Source organism: Podarcis gaigeae (assembly GCF_964106915.1).
Source record: "Podarcis gaigeae genome assembly, chromosome: 9".
Taxonomy (NCBI): Eukaryota; Metazoa; Chordata; class Lepidosauria; order Squamata; family Lacertidae; genus Podarcis; species Podarcis gaigeae.
The window spans coordinates 21,447,944-21,473,629 of record NC_139685.1 but is presented as its reverse complement, the minus strand read 5'-3'; the positions used below and the strand labels follow the sequence as shown (position 1 = coordinate 21,473,629).

General features: G+C 44.3%; 1 protein-coding gene across 3 annotated transcripts in view; it reads right to left on the bottom strand.

Annotated features, from left to right (window-relative positions):
• Positions 1–4,991: 4,991 nt before the first annotated feature.
• Positions 4,992–25,686, bottom strand: part of GABRG1 (gamma-aminobutyric acid type A receptor subunit gamma1) — a 66,302-nt gene continuing 45,607 nt past the window's right edge. For all 3 annotated transcript variants that reach the window (XM_083755031.1, XM_083755030.1, XM_083755032.1), the window contains 5 exons: positions 22,694–22,776; positions 21,296–21,433; positions 19,064–19,216; positions 16,550–16,761; positions 4,992–8,654 (listed from right to left, as the gene is read on the bottom strand). In XM_083755031.1, coding sequence (XP_083611157.1) covers positions 8,379–8,654; positions 16,550–16,761; positions 19,064–19,216; positions 21,296–21,433; positions 22,694–22,776 — 862 coding nt within the window. In that variant the 3' untranslated portion in view covers positions 4,992–8,378. The remainder of the gene's footprint in view (positions 8,655–16,549; positions 16,762–19,063; positions 19,217–21,295; positions 21,434–22,693; positions 22,777–25,686) is intronic.

Sequence of the window (25,686 nt, the reverse complement as noted above, 5' to 3'; positions counted from 1 at the left end):
ACTGCAAGAAGTGAGGTTACAGGGAACCAGGCAGAGTGCCTTCTTGGTGGTGGTGCCCGTCCTGTGGAATGCCCTTGCATCATATGTCAAGGAAATAAACAACTACCTGACTTTTAGAAGACATCTGAAGGCAGCCCTGTTTAGGGAAGTTTTTAAAAAACAATTTAATTTGAAATTTCATGCAATGGACATGCCATGTGACAAGCCTTAATATTTTAATTAGTCCTGCAGGCAGATACGGTTTGGGTTCTACTTCAGGATGGAGGAGCCATACAGGGAAATGAGTGTTCAAGCAATCCCTGGATTTGCTGCCTGCACAATGCTATATTGTTAGTGTTCCTTCCTTGTTTTTCCTTCAAGTCAGTAGCAGCTGGCAGAGTTGCAATGTTTAACTGACCTCCTGTCACCAGCATCACTGCAGCTTACCAGGAGGGAGTGGACACAAGCTTGGCGCAATGCCAGTGTATCACTGGGAGCACCAGATTAGCTCTGACACTGCATTTGCACCTTCCTGCCTCCCCCTCCCCCCCTGATAAACCACAGTGCTTCTGGTGGTGGGAGGTCAGGTCAGCAGCCTTGCGCCGCTGACCGTGATTGCTTTTAGTCTCAGCCTAACCTACCCACAGGCCTGTTCTGCGGATTAAATGAAGAGGGGGGAACCACATATGCTACCTTGTGTTTCTTGGAGAAAAAGGTGTGATAGAAATGCAAGAATCAAAGCCAAACCAAACAATTGCACAAGGTACTTTTCATTAAACCTTGTAAAGAATGGTGGGAAATGCCATTTCAGGTGTCTAGCCTCTGGCGTATTCCTCAATAAAACGGTGCTACGAAACCTAAGCCGTCTCCCACACTTACTGATGTACCATGATATCTACAAACCTTTTGATGTTGAGAGTGGAACACTTGATTGGTGTTATAATGGTGGGACAATACATTCACTGAACATTTCTCCTGAACGTTTATTTGCTGGGGCAGTAAGACTTAAAACCCAGAAACACCAACCGCTCAATCTTCTCCCTCCTTGTTTGCCGGATTTGGGGAAGTTTCTGTGAGAGTCTCTCATACCCTGGGAAATGGTTTGCAGGCAGATGAAAAAAAAGGAAAGCCATTCCAGGTTCAAGTAATACATTTGTTACCTGCCAAACTACGGTTCATTGCATTCCCATTTGTGTCTACGCTCACAGTACTATGAAGAGCCGAAATTATTTCTCCAGGAAACAAATGAGTACAAAGAAAACTTTTGTCAACAGACTGAAGCACTGTGTATTTATAAGCCAAGCAGCCAGAACTGCTTTAATATGCCACCCCAGTGTTTTACAGAATTTAGAGACAGTTGTTCTTCTTCCACTTTTCTGCCAATTATTTCATTATTATTATTAATTGAATTTATATACCGCCCTATAGCCACAGCCCTTAGGGCAGTCCACAGGATAAAAACACAAACTACATAATCAATATAAAAACAAGAACAACCCAATAACCCCGGCCCCCGCAAATAATCAGAAAGGGGAAATAAAATTTAAAACACACATACACAATATTTGTAACAAAACATATAAAAATAAGCACCCATCAGGTATCATCAAGGAAGAGATTAAAAGATCAATTTAGCTGTCTTTTCAAATCAAAATTTAGCTGTCTTTTCAGCCACTGGTTCCCCCCCCCCCCCAATTGCAACCATTCATAGAAGCTCTTTGATCCAGTGGAGGCTTCCATGAAGGGGTGCTGGGAGGCAACTTTCTATTACTCCCCCTCCCTTCAGCAGCCCTTGCCCCCATTCCCAAATCTGATCCAAGGGTTGAATTTCTCTAATTCAGTCACTGGCACCTCACAACCAGATAGAAGGGAAATAAATCACAGAGAAGTGCCAAATGAAGATGAAGTAGCCTTGGCTTGTCTGCATCTTCCAACAAGAGGTTGAGCTCCTCCATAAAGGTAAAGGTACCCCTGCCCCTACGGGCCAGTCGTGTCCGACTCTGGGGTTGCGCGCCCATCTCGCTTAAGAGGCCGGGGGCCAGCGGTGTCCGAAGACACCTCCGGGTCACGTGGCCAGCGTGACAAGCTGCATCTGGCGAGCCAGCACAGCACACAAAAATGCTGTTTACCTTCCCGCTGGTAAGCGGTCCCTATTTATCTACTTGCACTTAGGGGTGCTTTCGACCTGCTAGGTTGGCAGGCGCTGGGACCGAGCAACGGGAGCGCACCCCGCCACGGGGATTCGAACCGCCGACCTGACGATCGGCAAGTCCTAGGCGCTGAGGTTTTACCCACAGCGCCACCCGCGTCCCAAATTCTATCATTGAACTCTGTGCTACTAAAATGATGATGGCCGACGTTACCTAGTGGTCAAGGACTGATCTGCACTACATAGAACATGTTGGAATCTGTGGACCTAAAGATGTTATGAATTCAAACTCCCATCAGCCCCAGCCAACATGGCCAGTGGTTAGAAACTATGGGATTCCCCCCAACCCAGCCACATCTGAAGAGCCACTGGTTCCCCAGCCCTGTTATACAACTTCAGCTGCTATGGCTTTCTGCGAAGAATGCAGGGAATAATAATTTGGGGGTGTGGCTGCTTGTTTATTTAATCATGTATTTATTTAGCATTTCTATACCACCAACACTGAAGAACCAAATATCATGGCAGCCAGGAAACAGCATAAAATTAACAATAACATTATATTAATAAAGCGAGTAAAAGTGCATTGCAGCTTGGTAGACCAGCACCCCTCAGAGAAGGCCTAGGTGAAGAGATGTGTTTCAGCAGCCACCTAAAGCCATGGTGTTTGTGGATTTAAGACAACCCTCAGAAGCACACAACACTAGTAAAATTGCCCTTTTGGAGGATCAAATTGACTGGGCAGGGGTATACAAGGTAAGGTGGCCCTTGGTCCCAAGTTCTTGAAAACTCTGAGTTATTATAGGTAAAGGTAAAGGACCCCTGGACAGTTAAGTCCAGTCAAAGGCAACTATGGGGTTGTGACGCTCATCTCGCTTTCAGGCTGAGGGAGCCGGCGTTTGTCCAGATAGCTTTCCAGGTCATGTGGCCAGCATGAATAAACCGCTTCTGGTGCAACGGGACACCGCGACGGAAACCAGAGTGCATGGAAATGCAATTTACCTTCCCACCACAGCGGTACCTATTTATCTATTTGCATTGGCGTGCTTTTGAACTGCTAGGTTGGCAGGAGCTGGGAAAGAGCAATGGGAGCTCACCCTGTCACAGGGATTCAAACTGCTGACCTTCCAATTGGCAAGCCCAAGAGGCTCTGTAGTTTAGACACCAGCGCCACCTGCATCCCCTCAGTTATTACAATCTAGCCCTCCTCACAGAATCACCCTTCCCAGGGTTTGCAGCCAAGAAAGAAAGAGCCAGTGTGGTGTAGTGGTTAAGAGCGATAGACTCGTAATCTGGGGAACCGGGTTCGCGTCTCCGCTCCTCCACATGCAGCTGCTGGGTGACCTTGGGCCAGTCACACTTCTTTGAAGTCTCTCAGCCCCACTCACCTCACAGAGTGTTTGTTGTGGGGGAGGAAGGGAAAGGAGAATGTTAGCCGCTTTGAGACTCCTTCGGGTAGTGATAAAGCAGAATATCAAATCCAAACTCTTCTTCTTCTCTTCTATTGTCTGTTGCTGTGTAATGTGAATGTGCTGGAAAGTATCTGACACACATTTCACCTGAGCAGTGGCCCTACTGGATAGACTTTTCTCTCAGCTTCCCACTCCACTCCCAATCTGTAATACGTAATGATACGGTCATTTAGGGATTGGCATGTTTGAAGTATGGACATCCCCAGTTAAGGATTTCTGTGGTAATTAGGAGCCTATCAGATTTGACCACACTGATAGCAAAGAAACATATAACAGAGAGAAATGTCAATGAAAATTTTTACAGGCGTTGCTCCAAAATTATCAGAAGATAATAGTAGTAGTAGTAATAGTAGTAGTAGCATTAATAATAATAATAATAATAATAATAATAATAATAATAATACCCCTGTCCATCTTACTGGGTTGCCCCAGCCACTCTGGGCAGCTTCCAACGAAAACATTATTCAAACAGTTTGGTTAAGCCCTAGATCTATGTGCCAGCAAGTTAATGGCCCAGTTAATCAGAAAGGATACACATTACATTATCAGAAGCAATTATTACAGACTGTAGAGACCAAAGTGGAACATTTGCAGTAATACTGTGACTTTAAAAAATGTTTTTAATAAAAGGAGCAAATCAAATAAAATCTATCTCAAAACTTCCAATTAAATATTTGAATAGGCTGATCCATCTATTGTAAATGCTTTCTATGAAGATACTTAAGGATGTATTGCATTAAACGGGTGCTGAAGGCCCAGAGAAGAAGATCTGGCTGATTGATTTATGAATTGCAGCCTTCTGCTCCCTACCACTCCTGGATCTGGTCCTGCTTACCTCTCCTCTTGGACCTTTCTGACCATAGGAACATAGGAAAGTGTTATACAAAGTCTCAGGCAGGGTTTTTTGCCAGTCCTACGTGGAGATGCTGGGAATTGAACCATAGCTGTCAACATTTCCCTTTTTATAAGGGAAATTCCTTTATTCCGAATAGGATTCCTCACAAGAAAAGGAAAAAGTTGACAGCTATGGATTGGACCTGGGACCTATTGTATGCAAAGCAGATACTCTACCACCAAGCTATGGCTGTTGCCCTTGTTTTCATTCCTGTAGACCACTCCTTGCTCAGCTCTTCTGTCTTGAGCTCCCATTCAACTTCCATGGACCTGCATCTAGTTACTTAGGTGCCCATCAGCTCCTTTTCCTAGGCCTCGGAAGCCTGTTTCTCTTCTGCGTCCTTTTGCCTTCTCCCTCTCCAGCACCTGAGCAGCTAATTCAACGGCAGCCAATAAAATCTCGGCATTTTCCGATATTTAACTGTAAGTGGCTTTGCAGCCACCACTACTCCTGCAAATTATCTGAGCGCATCATAATATAGATAGCAAATCAGAAGAGGTAAAGTGGTATATTTTATTAGATCAGTCTCTGTAGGTTAAGGAATACTGAAGACAACGAGTTCACAGAACTCTCCACCAGGAAGAATAGGAAAACCATACAATTCTCTGCCTATATACAGCTAGAGAATTCCGAACATCGATATTTTTTCAGTCACTTCAGACAGATAATGGACTAGTCACAAAACACTAGCACATCAGACCATTTTATTACAAAACATTAAACCAGGAAGTAGTTGTTGAATGATTCTAGAAGCAAAGAGATGTACTTAAACTATTTTCCTGCACATTTTAACCATTTTCTTTTTCCCAGCCAAATATTCCACGGATGTTTGCCAGATTGTCTTAGAAGACCATTTAGGGCATCTCAAGTCCACCTGTCTTCCACAGCAGACATAAAATGTGAAGGGAAAGCATACATCTCAAAACCCACAGTAGACATTTGCCATTGGGCCATGACCAGTCATAGCTTTCTCAAACACATTCACAGCCTGTCCCTGAGTTTAGGGCTGGGTGTTTTTTTACAGCAAACGAAATGCTTGCTCAGGCAACGACATGAAGTGTAATGCCAGTAAGTGATTCTCGTTGACAAGGTCGCTTGTGGGACAAGGTGTGTGACTTCATAGAATACGCTGGAGGCTATCTGATTTTTTTATTTATTTACACCATCGCCAGTCGGCCATTTTGTGTCCCACATTTAGATACATCACAAATAGTTACAACTGTCATACCTAGATTCTGTATGACGGGATTTGTTTTCAGGATATAGGCAGCTGTGGTGGAGGCAGTGTACCTGTATGAAACACACCTTCGTTCTGTCATCAGATCCAGTTCTAGTCAAGCCACAGGCAAAACAAGGTGAGAGAAAATGGAACGAGGCAAAGGAAAAGCCAGGAGGCTCAAAAGATGTAAAGCCAAAAAGGCACCAATGGGTCTGTAGCCAGATGTAGAAACAGAGTTCCCAAAATGCTCAGATTAATGAGCAAACTGAAACTGGGAGCCTTTGTAGGATCGAAGAGTATCACATTCTGTAACCCATAGTTGCTGAGAAGCTGACATGATTAATCTCTCCAGAGCCAAGTGGTGTTGTGCAGGCCGAACCACAATTGACAACGGCATGGCTCCAAGTGACTGACAGAAAATCCGTCATGAGAATACACTGTTTTCCTAAAAGGAACTGTTCTAAAAGCCTTTACAAAAAGTTTTAAAACCTAACAAATCTGGTGGTTGGTGGTTGCCATACAATGGTGAGCCCAGGGCAACTAGTCAATCACAACACAACAAGTGTGGGGCAAGCTGTGGTGACATCCTGTGGTAATTTCTGCCCCTCCTCTTCTAGAACATCTTTACATCTAAATAATTATTAAATGAGCTCTTTGCATTTATCTTTAACTTTCTGGCCCACATCTCAGCTCAGACTGGAACCCATGAGATGACTTTAAAGAAATCTCATCTCTGTAGTTTTCTGCATTTCAATGTAGATTGTTCCTTGACAGGGCGACCTAAGACATTTTGCTTCCACAGATGAAAAGGTGAATCACTCTCCCATTGCCAAGCCAAGGTGCACAACGCCCAAGGCTGGCCAAGTCATGTTGACATCTGAGGGAGACAATATCTCTCACCTATGGATTTGTATGAGGGATTTTCTAGTAACTTCTATTGCTTTCCAACACTCCACTATAATATGACATATAACTTTTCCTAAGAATAGCATTTCATCATCTGTCTTGTGTGTCCAAATCTCATGGTTCTTATGTTTCCAAATGTATTTGCCACCTCTGCATGGTCCTGCTCTGTGACATGACTGGAACTGATGACATCACTTGGGAGAAGCTAACAATGGGGTTATATATCACATTAGTGCTGCCCAGACCTCTGGGAGGGACAATGCTAATGGGAAGCAAGATTGTGATATCACACCCTATGTGATCTCCTCGATTCCAGTGTTCCTGAAGATGTGGCAAATAGCATAAAGAATTCCTTGAGCTGACGCGATTCCACATTTCGGTTGCCCATGAAGACGAGTGACCTTACACAAAAAGTATCGGGCCTGGGGGGAAAAATTGTTTTAAGTGCACCTTTTGAGGCATTATTCTGCTGCTTTCTGCTTTTTGCTTCCTCGTGTGACATGACCAAAGAGAGGCAGCAACAACACCACTTAAAAGTAACACAGATCTTGGATTTCTGGTGCACTTCAGTTTATACTAAAGACAGCTGGGAGAAGTGGTCTTTTCTGGGATGTTGTGTTCTGTGGCAGGAGTCTCTCAAAAGTGATGACAAGTAGACTTTTTTTTTTTTTTAAGGAAAACATGTAACAAATGTGACATATAAACCACTTTGAGCTCTCCCCCCCCCCTACAATCAAGTGGCATATAATTTTTATGAAATAAATATAAGGCAGAAAGCACCCAGAAGTATCATGATTTGATGTAACATGCTGGTTCCATGCTGCTCTCATCTCTTTAGGCAAATGAATATCTTGTTCTTGGTCCAACATATTTCCATATGAAACAATATTACACAGAGGAACAGAGAGCTAAAAACGTGAGAGGGCTGGTCAGTTAGCAAGGCCAAACTACTTGTGGGAGATCCAAGAATGAATTTCCCAACCTCTTATTTAAAACTTGAGCATTTCCCAGTGGGATTCTCTCTCAGACTCTGAATGGCCCTGATGGAGTTGAAGGATATCTGCAATACAGATACAGATCCTTCCTTTCCCCATCTAATAGCAACCCAATTCCAATGATGTCAATCTCCAGGGCTGCTTTTAAAGGTTAAATACAAATACACCAGGGAATACGATCATGAATTACCCCCACAGAATCACATGTAGTTTGGTCTTCAGTGTCATTTTTCAGCCCTATCCAAAAGTTGGTCTGAGCAGGATGAACTGGTTTGAGCTGACTTCATCACATTAAAGTGATTTATTTGTCAGTGGGCTTAAATGGGCTTAAATCCAATTACTCTGTGAACATAAGCTGTTGACTAAATCTTTCTTCAGAGTGGTCTCGGTTTCCTAAGGCTTTGTCAGCTTTGGTGTAAGAGCTGCAACAAAATTATCCACTTCAAACAATTATTGTTCTCTCTAAACAAATTATAAGGAAATTCCTAGTCTAGTTTTTAAACCACGGATCTTTGTAGTGCAAAAATGATGGAAAACATTAAAAAAAAAAACCAACTTTCCAAATGGGTTTTCAACCAGCTTTGTAAATGGTCAAGATAGAAAAGTTCTAGTCAACATTTTCTCAATTACATTTCCGCATCTTGAAATGTCAACATAAAAACAAAATGAAATGATACGCTGGGCTTTAACCTTTTAATCTTATTTACTGCGGTGTGTTTCAGAGTGTCAGTTATCCCCTTTTTCAAGATTGTCAAATATCTGGCATTTATAGGTAAAGGTAACCAATCCAGTAGACAAGGTTGAACAAAGCGAAGGCCGTGGGAAAGAAGATCCGGGAATAGGAGTCAATTTTGGCCACGCGGATGTGTATTCGTCCTTCTCTCCACGATCCTGTGCGGCAGTCGTCGAAGCAACAAAAGAAGCTGGTGCAGTCTTTCCCTTCAAGGCACTCATATCCATAATTGCCATGATGTTCTTGAAGGTGACGGAGATTGTTGATTGGAATTAACGTTGATCCAGGGCGGACAGGAAGTGCAGGAGTCTAAAGAAAATGATAACAGGCTAAGGATCAGCTTTTAAGAACTAGTTAAAAGCCCGTCAGGTTCAATGGAGAGAGGAGAAAAGAAGAAGTGAACTTCTCAAACCCACTCTCTGTTAGGAGTCACCACTCCCCTACCTCTCTACCCCCACTTAATTCACCTTCAAACTCCTCATTGAGAGCAAGGGTTAGTCAATTATTCCAATGTCCTGGTCATGTTCCTTTCTCCTCTGTTTTATTTCTCCTCAAATGATGCATTGCTTCATCCGCCTCTCCTGGTATGTCCCAATGGGGGGACTTCTTTAAATAAAAACATCTTGGAGATCCCGGGCCACAGGGAGGTTAGGGCTGGCCTCAACCAGAGCCAGGGCTTTTTCGGCCATGGCTCCAATCTGGTGGAACGCTCTGTCACAAGAGACTAGGGCCCTGTGGGACTTGACATTTTTCCACAGGTCCTGCAAGACAGAGCTGTTCCACCAGGCCTTTAGCTAACGCAGTCTGACCCCTCCTTCGATAATCCTCATAGAACTCTAGCCCAATGGTTGCCATTAATTTGATTTTGAATTGATTTTAGAATGAATTGATCTTGGAATGCATTTCAATTAATTGATTGTGATTTTATGTAAACTGTGCTACTTTTATTGTTGTTAGCCGCTCTGAGCCCAGCTTCGCCTGGGGAGGCTGGGATATAAATAAAATTATTATTATTATTGTTGTTGTTATTAAAGTTATGAAGTTTATTATCAGCTTCTTTTCTCTCTGGACTCTGTTATTCAAGCGACTCTGCTAACACATCACACATTATGTTTTTTGGTGTCTAAGTTGGCCCAGCCATTAGACAGGGTGGGCCTGCTGCCTCAGGCAGCAGAAACCCCTGAGATGCCGCTCCCATGGGCACCCCGCTTGCACTGCCACTTCCACTAGTGGTGGAGAAGCACTGCCAACAACGGTGCCGATTTCGGGCAAGCTCATGTCCGTTTCAAGTGAGATTTCACCTGAAGTTGGTGTGATCTGACCTGAAATCAGTGTTGATGGCACTTCTCTGTCAGTGGTGGATGAAGCAGACTGAGTGGCAGAAGGTGGCAGTAGCGGCGGAAAGTGGTGGCAGGTGTGGTCTCAAGCAGTGAAATGGAACACGCCGCCCCTGTTTGGTGTACACCTCAATGTACACATGTCAGCGCACAGCAGTAAACAATGTGTCAAATGAACACTCCGTGGGGAAACCTGGGCTTGTTTCCCAGCAATTAAGCAGCCCTGCTTTCATCATTTGTCCTCCAAGCCATTATTTATCCTTATCTTCTTCATGTTTTGACTAAATCTTCAGTGCTATCTTCCTAATGTGGATGATGCATTGTTTCTGAACTTAGCAGTATCACTACAGTTCATATATTTAAATGTCCAAGGAGGAGCATTATGCATGCCTAAAATAGTTTGCTGTAGGCACATTTTACTGTAGACACATCAGATGTCAAAGAAATAAACAACTATCTGACTTTTAAAAGAGATCTGAAGGCAGCCCTGTTTAGGGAAGTTTTTAATGTTTGAAGTTTTATTCTGTTTTTAATGCTATGTTGAAAGCCGCCCAGACTGGCTGCGGAAACCCATAAATATAAATATAAATATAAATATAAATAAATATAAATATAAAAACTTAGTTCCAGTAGAGAATGAAGTGGGATGCAAGGGACCTTGCTCACAACAAAAATCTTAAGTAACAAGATCTGCAAAACAGTGCAGTTTTAATAGGTCCTAACAGGCTCAAGGGTAAGACTTTTTAGAGAGATAAGTATGTGGTTAAGTTCACTATCCAATACGCATGTCGAAAGACCAAATGCTAGAATAATGGAAGGTTAATGCTAAAGATGTATTTGTTTAATTTAAGTGTATTTACATCCTACTTTTCTTCCATCATGAAACTCAAGGTATACATGAGATTATAGGGTAATATAAATGCAAGGATTAGGAATCAAATAATATGGAGCCTAATAATTCGAGTTACAATGTTCTTAGACTCAAGAGTTTGTGAAATGTTGACTTTCCAGAGATAGTGCCGTGTCTCAGAATGAAGGTCTTCAAAGCCTGTTCACAACCCAGGAATGGAGCTGAAATAGTCCAGCAACCATTAGAGCTACTCAAATTTACTGAAATTATATGATTAAATTTTAAATAGGTATTTTCATACAAGCTGCTTTTTCAGCATTCTTGGTAGCATTTAGGATCTAACTGAGCCAATTACCATTTGCAGTGTTGTTAAAATGCAATGCTCAAACACATTTTAATACAGCAGGCAGATAATTTCCTCTTGGTGTGAAGAAATAAAAAGTTTTGGATGGGACACATTTCTGACATATTGGTTACTAAATGGTGATATCTTGCCAATAGAAAGAATCTAATCTCCTTAATTGAACTGTAAGTGTTGCGGAAAAGAGGTGGCATCAAAGATGGGTATAATTCCTCCACCACCAAATGGCCATATGCCATTAACTGCACCTGTACAATTTATGCAAGTTTTTTTTAATATAAAAAAGCATTAAAGGAGCTCTTATTACAGCCATTATTTCATTGTATAAATGCTATTATTTCCATGGGATTATCATATATACTGATAGCAATCTCAGTTCTCTCTCTCAATGTGGCAAAAGTGGTACCATCCATGCACAAGGGGGACATATCAGTAAGCTTGGGATAACCCAAAGGTTTTCAGAATTACCAAAAAAAAAATAGGGGGAAACACCTAAGGACTGTCATAAAACGATTCTCCACTACACTGATGGCACAGAGGGGACCTGGAAGCTGCTCTTCCAGTTTGTGCAGGGAGCTATCTGTGCATGAAATAATGCACAAATCAGAACTGGGATATTTCTTTTTCTGTGGTAGGCATCCGTCAGATTCTGCTATTTTGGGCAGCTGTCCAGATAACAAGTAAGCAATGAAAGAATAGGTGTTTGCTTTGGCAATAATTTAAAAATTACCAGCAACGAATACACACACAGGGTTGTGTTCAACATTGGCCTTACTCATATTAATTAGTAATGCGGCAGCTAGACTGGTGACTGGGAGTGGCCGCCGAGACCATATAACACCAGTCCTGAAAGACCTACATTGGCTCACAGGATGTTTCCGAGCACAATTCAAAGTGTTGGTGCTGACCTTTAAAGCCCTAAGCAGCCTCAGTCCAGTATACCTGAAGGAGCATCTCCACCGCCATTGTTCAGCCCGGACACTGAGGTCCAGCACCGAGGGCCTTCTGGTGGTTCCCTCACTGTGAAAAGTGAGGTTACAGGGAAGCAGGCCGAGGGACTTCTTGGTGGTGGCGCCCGCCCTGTGGAACGCCCTCCCATCAAATGTCAAGGAAATAAACAACTACCTGACTTTTAGAAGACATCTGAAGGCAGTCCTGTTTAGGGAAGTTTTTAATGTCTGATGTTTTATCGCTTTATTATTATTGTTTAGTCATTTAGTCGTGTTCGACTCTTCGTGATGCTATTATTATTATTATTATTATTATTATTATTATTATTATTATTATTATTTTAAAATTAGAGGGCATGAGCAATGTAGGTCCATTAAATTCAGTGGGTGTACTGGAGCTTAGATACAACCCTCTGTGTGGAAAGTGAAAATGTGGTGAATTCAAGCTGCTGTAAAAATTGGTTTCAACATTAAGGTTTGATATAATGCACAGTGAATTAAATATGAGACGATGCTTTCTGTCCTAATTCTTAACTTAGCCATTCTTCCATTTCAGAAAGCTCTTTGCAGTCCTCATGATTCCAGTTCAGTGATCCTTTATTATGGTGCTTGGGAATTTCCATATTTTTTAAAAAAAAATCTCAACATCATAGTAACGAAAAGTAACTTCTTATTTATTTATAGGAGAGGGCTAAATTTATATATTGCTTAATGATATGCTCCATATTAATATTTTAGTATGTTTACCCTCTGGGGATTATTAAATGTTCATGTTTCTGTGCACTGGTCTCTTTTGAAGTTCAAAATAATTGAAGAGACGAATGGTAATTGTTATTTAGAGTGACGGAGACAGTGGTATAAAAAAAGGAGCTCTCTCCAAACATAACAAAATGACTACAGAACATCACCCAGGTACCCTGTGACAAATTTCAAACAATATCAAAATGATTAGAGGACGGGAAGAAGCATGGGTTCTTTATTACTCTCTAGCTGAAGTGCATATAGATGAAGAAAAGGAAAAATCTAGAGTGTTTATTATGTTTTGGCTCCAAGTGGCAACCTTATGGGAAATTTAGTACCACGGAAATCAATGGTGGAAGTGAACATAATTATGTGCAAGTGTGTGACTGCCAAGTATTGATATACATTTACCTGAGATTTCTATCTCACTAAGCAAGGTTGCACGGCATGCAAAAACTGAAAGCCAGCTTCAAAATTCTGTGCTATATGCAAAATGTATGTCGCACAATATTCAGCAATCAGCTGTCATTGCATTCTTAGCAAAGAACTGAAGACATCTCTCCAAAACTGTCTCTGGGCTCTGCTTTTATACAGTGGTACCTCTGGTTAAGTACTTAATTCGTTCTGGAGGTCTGTTCTTAACCTGAAACTGTTCTTAACCTGAAGCACCACTTTAGCTAATGGGGCCTTCTGCTGCCGCTGTGCCACCAGAGCACGATTTCTGTTCTCATCCTGAAGCAAAGTTCTTAACCTGAAGCACTATTTCTGGGTTAGAGGACTGTATAACCTGAAACATATGTAACCCAAGGTACCACTGTATTGACCAAAACTGCCAGCTCCACCTCCTGTTCTAGTTTGTACCCCTTAACACAGGGCTCTCCCCAGCCCCAGGCAGATACCAAACAGATTTTTAAAAATATGTCTCTGTACACATTCGCAACTTAACATGCAGTGAGGTCCTTATTCTTCACTGTGTTTGAAACTACATTTGCACCTTATTGTACACATGAGCATGGTTGGAAATGGTTGTAAGTTGTCCACTATGTATCTGCATCAGTGGGTGAAGATGGGATGGTGATGGCTTTAGCCAATGAGCCATTTGGGTCAAGGCTGGGTTTTTGAGTGGGAAAGCATTAAAATGCAGTAGTTCACAAGAAACGACAGGATGGATGTGGATTGTGACTAATGCCACTTGTACACAGCTTCCCAAGTCAGTGTTAGGAGCAATGGGGCTGGCCCTGTGATGAAGCAGAGTGAGGCAGCTGCCTCAGGCAGCAGAAGCTGAGGCGTGGGGACTGGACAGAGGTGGGAGTGCTATGTGGTCTGCCCTATACCCCCTACGCTAGCCTCCTGTCCCCAACTGCAGTGGAAGACACTGTCCTTTCACCAGTATTGGAGTAAGAGTCAACTAGAAGTCCAGTTGGCTTCTGTTTGTACCTAGAGGAAGGGTGCCATTTGCCTCAGATGGAAAAATGTCTTGAGCCAGCCCTGGGGAGCACACTGGAGTAAATGGGAGTGTGTGGACAGCATATATAGAAAATGGGCACCACACAGGACCACACAAAACAGAGCAGGCACCTGTGATCATAGCCTGGTGAATGAACTTTTCCACTTGCATTTGCAATGACCAAATACCAGCTCATGTACTGACACCACAGTGAACTGTCAGGATCTCGGCCTACACTCGAGTAGGACCCTGGCAGAGACACATGCCCGACTGGCATGTTCCCTCCCTCTTGGTCGATCGTTTGGGAGCTTCAAAAGCTTTCTTCAGCCGAACATCACGGCGACCGATGCCAACTGCCACCGGCACACTTAGGGATCTGCAGAGTTTGCGTAGTTCGCGTAACAGACCTCAGCAGCTCAGCATTTTGGCTAATCTACTTTATTTACATATAAACACACATAGAGCACTGAAACATGGCTCCCTCTCTCTCTAGCATCAGACAGCAAAGAGAAAAAGAGCAAAAGACAATAGTCCCACTTCACGGAACACAGTAACACAAACATCCTGTTTCCGTCACTTCCCACTCTGTGGAGTCAAAACATATACTCTCATGTGATAGACAAAAATCCCATGACTGCAATCATGGAGCAGGAATATTGTTCTGCTATACTTGCAATGAGTTCCTCCCCCAGGGCAGTTTTTTCCAAGGCAGGAAATGGACAGACATGGATATGGTTGGCACAGTCCTTTTTGCACCATCCAATGGGCTGATAGTCACCTTGGAGTCAGAAAAAGAGTCAGGTGAGAGCAGTGGTGGAGCTTCATGCTCTGGCACCAGGGGCAAAAAGCAAGTGGGGGCACGGCTGGCATGCATCCCGGGGGCATGGCACCCGCGGGGGGGCAGCCCTGATGGCACCCCATCGGGATTGTGGGGCCGGGGCCGGTGCGCTCCCCCCGCCCCCTCTTCCTCCGCCGGTGGGTGAGTGTTTTTCCATCTTTGCTATTTGACTCACTGTAGAACATATATTATTTTGATACAATTACAAAGACATAAACAGAGACAGACCCGTGCTATGGCTATCTCTCCCGTAACTAAGCAAACTGCTGATTCACGGATAATTTGAGTTTGTTGCTGTTGTTGCAAACAAAATTGCATGAACAGATGGAGGTGTTTTGCTAACTGAAGAAGCAAAATGTATACCCGGTAGATGGTGCTGTCACTGTTATGGGAACTAATGCTGAGGTGTTTGCTTGTCAGGATAAAACAAACGGAGGGGTTGAGTCAGCCTTGGAGTTGGCGGGTCCTGAGCCAGCTCCACTGCTGTCACATGACTGCACTGCCTCTACTCATGATTGGCCTTCGCCACCTCCATCTTCCTTCCTTCCTGGCTGGTGTGCTTGGCAGGGTTGCAGAAATGAAGATGGCCCCACCACTCCAGGAAGACTACTAGGCAGCAACTGGGGTTTGGATTAAAACCTTACCAAGTTTTTATAAAAAAAAAAAAATAGAAAGGAGGGAGGGAAATGGGCTAAAATGAATTGTTCTGAATTTTGTAAGAATGGGTGATATTTTAAATACAGTTATTGTCAGTATTGAATTTGTAAACAAGATTAATTTGGTTTTCCTTTGTAAATTTTGATATCAATAATAAAGTTTTTAAAAAACTGTTTTAATATTACAGAAGAAAGTAATGGGCTTGGCCCCAACCACCCCCATCCTTGCAATCAAGGATGTAGAATTTGGGAGTCCATTTTCACTCAGCTTTATGGTACAGAGTGCTTGGCCCAATCCATCCTGGGATGTGAAGAGATCCCATTAGCACATGGGTGGGGAACATGCAGCCCTTTGGTTGTTGTTGTGTTTCACTCCTGCGAACTCCCAGACAGAATTATGGGATTTGGAGTCCAATAATACCTGGACGGTCACAGGTTTCCCCATCCCTGCCTTAGAGTATATCAGACCTCGATTTTTCCTACTCCCCATGCAATATGAGAACTGGGAGGACTATGTACCTGTCCTTTATTCCTGCTATACTCTTCCCTTCTGCTTGGTCACGGAATGGAATTTCTAGCTATGATATTACCCAGCATCATACAACCCAAGGACATAGCTGTCAACCTCCCCCTTTTTTGCGGGAAATTCCCTTATTCCAGCGCCTTTTCCTGCTGCTTCCTGCTGCTACCCTGGATTGTTAGATATCCCGTAGACTGTCCCCGGGACAAGTGAGGCTGCTGATCCCTTATTTTCGAGACTGCTGATCCCTTATTTTCAAATCTGAAAGTTCACAGCTATGCCCAAGGATTGTATCAAATTAAACACGTAGGTTGAATTCAGGTTAGACTACAACACCATTATTTAATCATTCCCAAGGATCCTGTCTGTAAACGTTAAAGCACAGCATTGTTGTTTGCTAAAATGTCAGGTCTGCAAGCTTGCTCCCGAAACATTTCCTTCATAATCAAACGTTAGGATCGAGGAGATAACAAATGCTAGAATTCTCTAGCTATTTACACTTACTGAGGACTTGTTTTTTGATTTCTTCTCTTTCTCTTTGGCCCCCTTTTTGTTGTTGGTGAAATAATGCAAGGTGCCATACTCCACCAGGGCAGCAAAGACAAAAATGAAACACACAGAGACAAAAAGGTCCATTGCTGTTATGTAGGAAACCTTGGGAAGAGACTTCCTTGCAATTGTACTCAGCGTGGTCATGGTCAACACAGTGGTGATGCCTGTTAAAAAATAAATGTAATGACAGTAATGGTTTCACCAAGAGAACTCGCAACAATGCTTAGGCTGTAACCCTATACCGCCTTGACCTGGGAATAACCCCCACTGTGAGTGCTGGACTAGATAGACCTTTGGTTTGAGCTAGCGGGGCTCTTCTTAAGGTTCTTAGGAACTCAGTCGGGCTTACTTCTAAGTAGACACACACAGTAAAGGTAAAGGGACCCCTGACCATTAGGTCCAGTCGTGACCCACTCTGGGGTTGTGGCGCTCATCTCGCTTTATTGGCCGAGGGAGCTGGCATACAGCTTCCGGGTCATGTGGCCAGCATGACTAAGCCGCTTCTGGTGAACCAGAGCAGCGCACGGAAATACCGTTTACCTTCCCGCTGGAGCAGTACCTATTTATCTACTTGCACTTTGACGTGCTTTCGAACTGCTAGGTTGGCAGAAGCAGGGACCGAGCAACGGGAGCTCACCCCGTTGCAGGGATTTGAACTGCCAACCTTCTGATCGGCAAGTCCTAGGCTCTGTGGTTTAGACCGCAGCGCCACCCGCTTCCATAGACACACATAGGATTACAGTAACATCTTGGTTCTCGAATGGCTTAATTGACAAAAAATTCAGCTCCCGAATGCCACCAACCCAGAAGCAAGTATTCCAGTTTTCGAACATTTTTCGGAAGCCGAACATCCAACACAGCTTCCACTTGAGTGCAGGAAGCTCCTGCAGCCAATCAGAAGCCGCACCTTGGTTTATGAATGGTTTCAGGAATCGAATGGACTTCCAGAATAGATTAAGTTCGAGAGTCAAGGTATGCCTGTATGCTGTTAGGTGTTAATATTCCAGAGAGGATTAAACTATGGAAACATTTGTGTGAAGTAGATACCAAAGGCAATAACAATTTGGTTCTATAAGGAAGCAAACTCATGAAAAGATAGACCCAATTCTGGTTTTGGTTACATATTTTTAGTGTTTTAACTGGATTATTTTGGTCAGTCACTTTGCAAAGTGACTGCTTTGCAAAGTGACTGCTGGCTGGAATGCAGGATAAAAATAGAAGCAAGCAAGCAAAAGAAAGCATTGTTACTGTAGGCATCCTTTCTCTTTCTTTCTCTCTCTCTCTCTCTCTCTCTCTCACACACACACACACACACACACACACACAATATTAGGCTCTGTGTACTTCTGAGAATAATCAAAGCAGTACTCATATTTATGTTTTAAGGTTGCATATAGCTCTAAAGACATTTTCACCCCACTAATTTTTCTATTTCATTCATTATAGAAAAAGTTGCTGCATAGGTTTTGGGTCATTCTTCACATTTGTTGTTTTAAGGGTATTTTAATAACAGGCTTGATCATGTTTTACTATAGAAGGCTTTGTGGCTGAAAAACAAAATGCAGCTAAATATAGATTTCACCTTTATTGTGTGCCTATTCCTCCGTTTACCATTTTCTCAAACAGCACAAAGGACTGATGACCCTGTTCACATGGTGTTTTCTCAACAAAGCAACCTATTTAACAATTAAAATCACTATTGCGTTCAGTTATTTAATTTGGAAGTCCAAAGGAGCTCAAATGGGGTGAAAACAGGGGACAGAAGACAGAATTTGGTACCTAAAGGTATATAGTTGTCACCAAATGTTCCAAGATATGCCTTACTCATATGGCCAGCATGGTTCCTGTTTTAAAATGAGACCACATGGATGCCTTTGTGGGAAGTCTTTGTGTGTCTGTACTAGAGCTGAGAGGGACGTGGGTGGCACTGTGGTCTAAACCACAGAGCCTAGGGCTTGCTGATCAGAAGGTCGGCGGTTCGAATCCCTGCAACGGGGTGAGCTCCCATTGCTCGGTCCCTGCTCCTGCCAACCTAACAGTTCGAAAGCACATCAAAGTGCAAGTAGATAAATAGGTACCACTCCGGCAGGAAGGTAAACGGCGTTTCTGTGCGCTGCTCTGGTTCGCCAGAAGCGGCTTAGTCATGCTGGCCACATGCAGGCCCATGGCCTGTAAAGCGAGATGAGCACCACAACCCCAGAGTCGTCTGTGACTGGATCTAATGGTCAGGGGTCCCTTTACCTTTACCTTTACTAGAGCTGAGCCAAGAGTTCAGGTTCTCTTAAAAGGTGAGCAATGGGGTGGGGGTTGGAGGGGCAGACTGGAAAAGTAGCCAGTTCTTTTCTTGTTCCTGAAATTTTCTACGCCACAGAGAGAGAGTATAATTTTTAAAAAACATTTTTTGTTGTTGCATGCCAGCACATACAGGAGCGTACATGAAGATGGGTTTGCAAAGAAAGTAGCTACCTAATGATGTCCTCGCGGGCACTGCATCTTTATTAATCCAGAACGAGACCCAGGAAAGGACGACTGTCAATATGCAAGGAATGTACGTCTGAATGGTAAAATACCCCATACGCCTACTCAGAACAAAGAAAATCGTCATGACAACGTAATCCCCTGCAAGGAAAAGAAAAGAAATTTGGTCAGTTATATCCTGAAAGATCTCTTGTTATCTCTTCCCCTCTCCCACTAAAAGAACACCTTATAATGTGGATGGGAATTTACTGCTGGTGAAGTGCTCTCTGATCAAATATCCTCAATGTTTTATGGAAGACCAGTGGACACAGAGCCTGTGGACCAGGAGAAGCCAAAGAAGGTGAGAACTGTATGTTTGCTCTAATTGCCACAGAAGGTCAAAGTGAGCAGCTGGGAGGTGAAGGGAAACTGTAATTATTTTCTTGTTGTTCTTAGGAATGAACGGGGTTCTGTTCATTGTTTTCTGTATCATGGAAACTCAATAAACCCATAGGTTATTAAAAATAAGTTACTAAATCTTTGCCTATTTGGCTTCTAACAAAGAGGTAAAGGTAAAGGTAAAGGTACCCCTGCCCGTACGGGCCAGTCTTGCCAGACTCTGGGGTTGGTGCGCCCATCTCACTCAAGAGGCCGGGGGCCAGCGCTGTCCGGAGACACTTCCGGGTCACGTGGCCAGCGTGACATCACTGCTCTGGCGAGCCAGAGCCGCACACGGAAACGCCGTTTACCTTCCCGCTGGTAAGCGGTCCCTATTTATCTACTTGCACCCGGAGGTGCTTTCGAACTGCTAGGTTGGCAGGCGCTGGGACCGATCAACGGGAGCGCACCCCGCCGCAGGGATTCGAACCACCGACCTTTCGATCGGCAAGCCCTAGGCGCTGAGGCTTTTACCCACAGCGCCACCTGTATTTCTCTAGTTAGTATAATAGAGAAATACAATTTCTCTAGTTAGTATAATACAAGGGACGCGGGTGGCGCTGTGGTCTAAACCGCTGAGCCTAGGGCATGCCGATCAGAAGGTTGGAGGTTCGAATCCCCGTGACGGGGTGAGCTCGGTCCCTGTTCCTGCCAACCTAGCAGTTCGAAAGCACATCAAAGTGCAAGTAGATAAATAGGTACCACTCTGGCAGGAAGGTAAACGGTGTTTCCGTATGCTGCTCTGGTTTGCCAGAAGCGGCTTAGTCATGCTGGCCACATGACCCGGAAGCTGTATGCTGGCTCCCTCGGCCAAAAAAGTGAGATGAGCACTGCAACCCCAGAGACGTTCACGACTGGACGTAATGGTCAGGGGTCCGTTTAACTTTACCTAGTTAGTATAATATCAAACCCACTGTGAAAGGGTGTGTACTTGGTGTGCCATGTGGTGGGATCCTTCCTCCCTGTTGACCCAATAAGACACAGGTGCACCCAAACTGCACGGAGGTGCCTGCAGTGGGGGAGTGGGGTGTGGTACATGGCACACTGCTCCCAGGTTCTTGCTACTTTCTCAAGCACAGCAGAGAGCACCGTGGAGGAAGGCTGGAGGCACACAATGGGAAGACTCTGGAGGGACTGCTTAGGGGAAAACACTATGCAGTGTGGGAACTAGACACAGGTATGAGGGAAGTGCACTCCCTATGATGACCGGAGCTGCTTTGGTCTGAGGTGGGGGGGGGGGAGAGACTGAGTAAGGTTCATTTTCATTCAACTATATGAGTGAGAATAGCAGAGTCTGAAACATTACTCTGAGGTTGTTACAGGTAGGAAACACACACACACACACACACACACACACACAAATCTTCCACCAAAAAATGAGTCTAGAATAGGAATGTCAGAGAATTCTGACAAATAAGGACACAGGAGTAGAAACCGCCCAAGTCAGCTTATTCATTCCACATCCAGAATGGAAATCAATCCCGTGAATACAATTGGTATTAGTTGTTGTTTTCAGTCTGCAAACAATACTTCCTCCTTCGCCCTTAGCATTTTTGTTTCCTTTACACTGAAGTGGAATAACATCACAACTCAATTTATATAATCAGTTCCATCAATTGTGTAAGTTATGTGATTTCGTTGCAGCAGACATCGAGATAAATACTAGTTTTTAACAGAAGATGAGCTGTAGTGGAACAGAAACAGTGTTGCATGTGATGAAAACAGGGGGAAATAGAAAACAATGCCTACTTGCATCCATAGTCCAGAAATATCTAGTTTAAATAAATGTGGTTGTTTCCTTACCGGACTGTGTATGGGAGATATCTGTTGTATTACGTAAGCCTACAAATGCAAATTGATACAATCTCCAGTATTTGGGATCTGCCACTTCCACAGAGGACTTTTTCCATTTGTATATAATTTCATTCCTCGGATATCCATCTAGAAGATAGTAGCACAACAATTGTACAAAAAATCAAGCACCCTGTAGCAGTGAGGGGTGGTGTAATTCTGATACAGAATGTTTTAGCATGTTGTATATAACTACAGAACAACTTTCAGAAAATAGTCCAGTTCCACTAATGGGTAAACAGCTTGTGGAGGTAAATACGGAGGCTTTTCCAAGTTATTGCTAAGAGTGATGGCAACAGGAAGACAGCTTTCAATTAAGATGTTAACCACCCTTTGCAGTAGATTTGAGTAGATTTCAGGGCCGTGTGTGTACCTTGATTCCATTATTAGAATATATATATAAATATATTCTTGGAAGTGTTACAGGCAATGCCTGCTGAAATCTCGGAAGCTGAAAGGGGCTGTTGAATGTGATTTACCGAAGTTAGTAAAACCAGCATAAAGTATGCAAGCGATAAAAAAAGAAAATCAGAATTATGCATACTACAAGGAAGTATTGATTTACATGGGGGGCGGGGGCGGTGCTTGAACATGGAGTGGAGGACAGTAAGTGTGAATAAGCCCTGCGTCTTTGAAGGGAACGAATTCTGAAAGCAGTTCCCATCTGGAGGACTAAAATAAAGGACAGCAATAAATCACAGTTTAAAGACATACGTAGTAGTTACATTTTATCCGCAATTAAGTTTAAGAACTGGCAAGAAACTGTTTAGATGTACTTTGGGTTGTTGTTTTTTTCATTCTGCCCATGACAGTGTTATGTCCTTGTGAGCAGATTAGTTTTATAAACTTATTGCCTTTTATAACACTGGGTATAATTCTGAAAACCACTGAAGCTAGAAATTCTTAGATAAATTTAGGATCAGCGGGAACAGCTATGATGGCAAAAGGGCAGAAACTCAGCGCTGGAACAGCTGCTTCGCATGCAGAAGGTTTCAATCCTTAGCATCTTCTGGAGACCCTGGAGCCAGGTATAATAATCTTTATTTCTTCTACATTAGAACCTGAACCTAACAAACTTCCTTAGCAGGGATTATGGCTCATGTGTATCAAAGCTCTGGATCTGTATAATAGGTTTCCATCCTTGTTGGTGGCCTTGAGGTGCAATGCCATTTCCCCATAGGCGAGTCGCTTCACCTAAACTGGAAAGAAGTGATAAGCAATACCAAAAGTGCTCATGACACTTCAAACCTAAGTTGGTGCAAAGTGCAACAAAGCCCTCCGAACAGCCTGTTAATCAACGGGGCCTCTATTTAAAATGAGAAGAATTGTATGAAATGCTTTACCACCTACAGCTTGAAAACTCCAGGGGGCAGGAATGCTCATCCATGGGAAAGTTATGAAGCTGGAGATAACATTCGGCATTAATTGTCAACCTGGTTAGAAAGGGGAGAAAAGCGTGAGAGAACAAACTGGAAACAATTGGGCACTTTAACTAAGATGTCAAAGTCATTTCTCTTCAGTGGCAAAACCTTCCCACCCAAAAGAGGCACTATTGTCATGTTCTGCGCAGTCCCAGAAGTCGTTTCCGAGGCTGCAACACTTTACTGCATTGGGAATGGACACAGCACACATAATTAATTGAGTGTTTCACAGGTTTTAAATGGACTTACACAAGTAAACATTAGCTGTGATAGATAATAGCCTTGCTGGGTGGCTCTCTTTGCCGAAAAGCAGACAGCAGTGTTTCTGTGCTGCGTGATGAGAAAGGAAGCCACGGCAAAGCAGAGAAGGTACAAGGTATCTCCTCCCATTGTTAAGTGAGTGTCTGGGATCAGGAGCAGCAGCCAGGTATGGGATTCTCACTTATGTCCCAGGTCTACTGCCACCACTGCAACATCCTTTACCTGGAAGATGTGTTGCCTAAACTGCAAGGTGCAATGGGGGGGGGGGGCTTTTCCAAAAGGATGCAGAGTTTGTAAGCCCACAAGCCCAGCAACGGAAGGCTGTCTACACAGTACAGTGGTACCTCAGGTTACATACGCTTCAGGTTACAGACTCCGCTAACCCTCGGGCTAATAACTTTGCTTCAGGATGAGAACAGAAATCGCTCTTCGGAGGTGCGGCGGCAGCAGGAGGCCCCATTAGCTAAAGTGGTGCTTCAAGTTAAGAACAGTTTCAGGTTAAGTACGGACCTCCGGAACGAATTAAGTACTTAACCCGAGGTACCACTGTATACCTTTATAGCACATTTGAAACATATCTCTCCCTGCTCCCCCGAGAATACAGAGTAGGGTTATCGGACGTCCCCGGGGACAGTCCCCGGATTTGCAAATCTGCCCCCGGACAAATTCCGTCCCCGGAATGTCCCCAGATTCACAAATCTGTCTCTGCAAAACGTGGCAGCGGCAGCCTCAACAGCCCAGAGCCAGCCTGGTAGCACAGTTGGCTCTGGCTGGCTTCAGGAGCTGCTCGCTGCTGTGGCACCCACCATTTTTCCTGCGCCACAGCAGCTCCTGAAGCCAGGCTGGCCCCTCCTGGGCAATGGCCACTTGCCTGTGACTCCCGAGCCTCCCCTGATCTGTCAAAACAAAGGGGGAAGGAGATTGGGGAAGGCTTAGGAGTCACGGGCGTGCAGCGCGCCATTGCCCAGTTTTTTAAAAAACTGTGCATTTATGTTTCACAGGGTGCGAAAGAAGGGCTTTGCACTTTTATATAATATGCATGTGTGCTTGGGCCCAGGGTCTTTTGCCTCACCATCCCCACTACTGACTCCCTGTCGCTACTCAGCTACCAAAAAAAAAAAGTGTCTCCGGATTCATTGAAAAAAATCTGGTAACCATAATACAGGGTACTGTAGGCACCCTCACAGAGCTACAATTCCTAGCAACCCTTAACAAACTGCAGTGCCCAGAATTCTTTGAGGGGAAGAATGTGCCTTGAAGGTGCTTTAAAGGCCTAGTGTGTATGCAGGACAAGTCCAAGCAGTGAATGGAGAAAGGGTTTCTTCCCCTTTTAGCAGGCGGCTCAGTGTGACCCCATTTAGCTACAGGGGGTGGGGGTCACTTTGAAGGCACGCCACACGCACCCTGGCATGCACGCCCCCACCCTGGGCGCCAGCAGTGAACGCTTTGCGGGATCTCTCAATGGCTCCCTAGAGCCTGTTATCTCTGTGCAAAAATGCGCCACAGACCTGCGCGAAAGTGAGTCCCGCAAGTCGGTCAAACCATGCAGGTGTGCAACAACAGAGAATTTAAAATGTCACTGAATGCAGATTGGTTGTGGGTGCCAGTCATGACGCTCCACAGGCATGTAAACAACTGGACTCTGAGGTGTCGGGTTGGTGTTACCAATCGCAAGGTGTGATGGCCTGGGATTTGGACTCGGAGGCTGAACCTGAGGAATCCCAGCCTGCACAGGATTCCCTGCCTCCAGAACCAGCTGAGTCGGGGCTGGGGCATGAGCCTGAAGGGTCCTCACCTGTGCTGGATCCTCAGGTGCAGGCACCAGGTGAGTCTGCTCTGGCTCCTGAGGTGATGGAGGACACATTGCTGCAGGTGCTCCACTCTCAGCCCCGTCAGAGGAAGCTGAGGTTGCCTCTGGGTCTGGTAACCCTCCAGCCTCTCCTGGGCTGCAGAGGCTCAGGGCAGAGAGGCGGAGGGAACTAAGTTCCCGCAGGAGGAGTGCTCACCTCCAGGCCAGGAGAGGCGAATCACCTGTGGACTGGGGCCGCCCTATGCCTCAGGGCAGATAAAAGCCAGCCAGCCCCAGTCCCAAGTTGCGGGAGAAACGTTGTTGGTAGCCAGTTCCTGCCTGAACCATGTCCTGCCGGATCTCCTGACCTCGCCCGACTCCCTGCCTTGGACCTAGCTTCAGCTTTGACAGACGGCCTCAATACTGCACCCTCGACCTCGGACTGGACTCGGACCTCACCTCACGGAAACCCATGGAAACCCACACAAGGAAAGAATGGCGAGGACAAACCACAGGGAATGCACATGCAACAGATCAGTTTTTTTCTGGCCAGAAAGGACACGGGGTAAACGAGCGGTGACAGACAGAGGCACTGAGTTATTTATATTTTTTTGTGGGGGGGAATGGGTTACATTACTCCCAGATGGAGAGAGAATGGCTATGGCTGAGGTGAGTGCAACCCACTCTGCTCATAGCAACTAGCTGCTAATGCATTACCATCTAAAAAACGCATTCCAACCCCTCAGGGAAGGCCTTTAAATTTGCAGTTTAAAACTGTCTGTGTGTGTTTGTTTTTTGTAGCGGCCCAGTCAGCAACTCTCCTTATTTCTCCCTTAACTCCCAGTCTGTGTTTTGCAAAGTACACTCTTTTA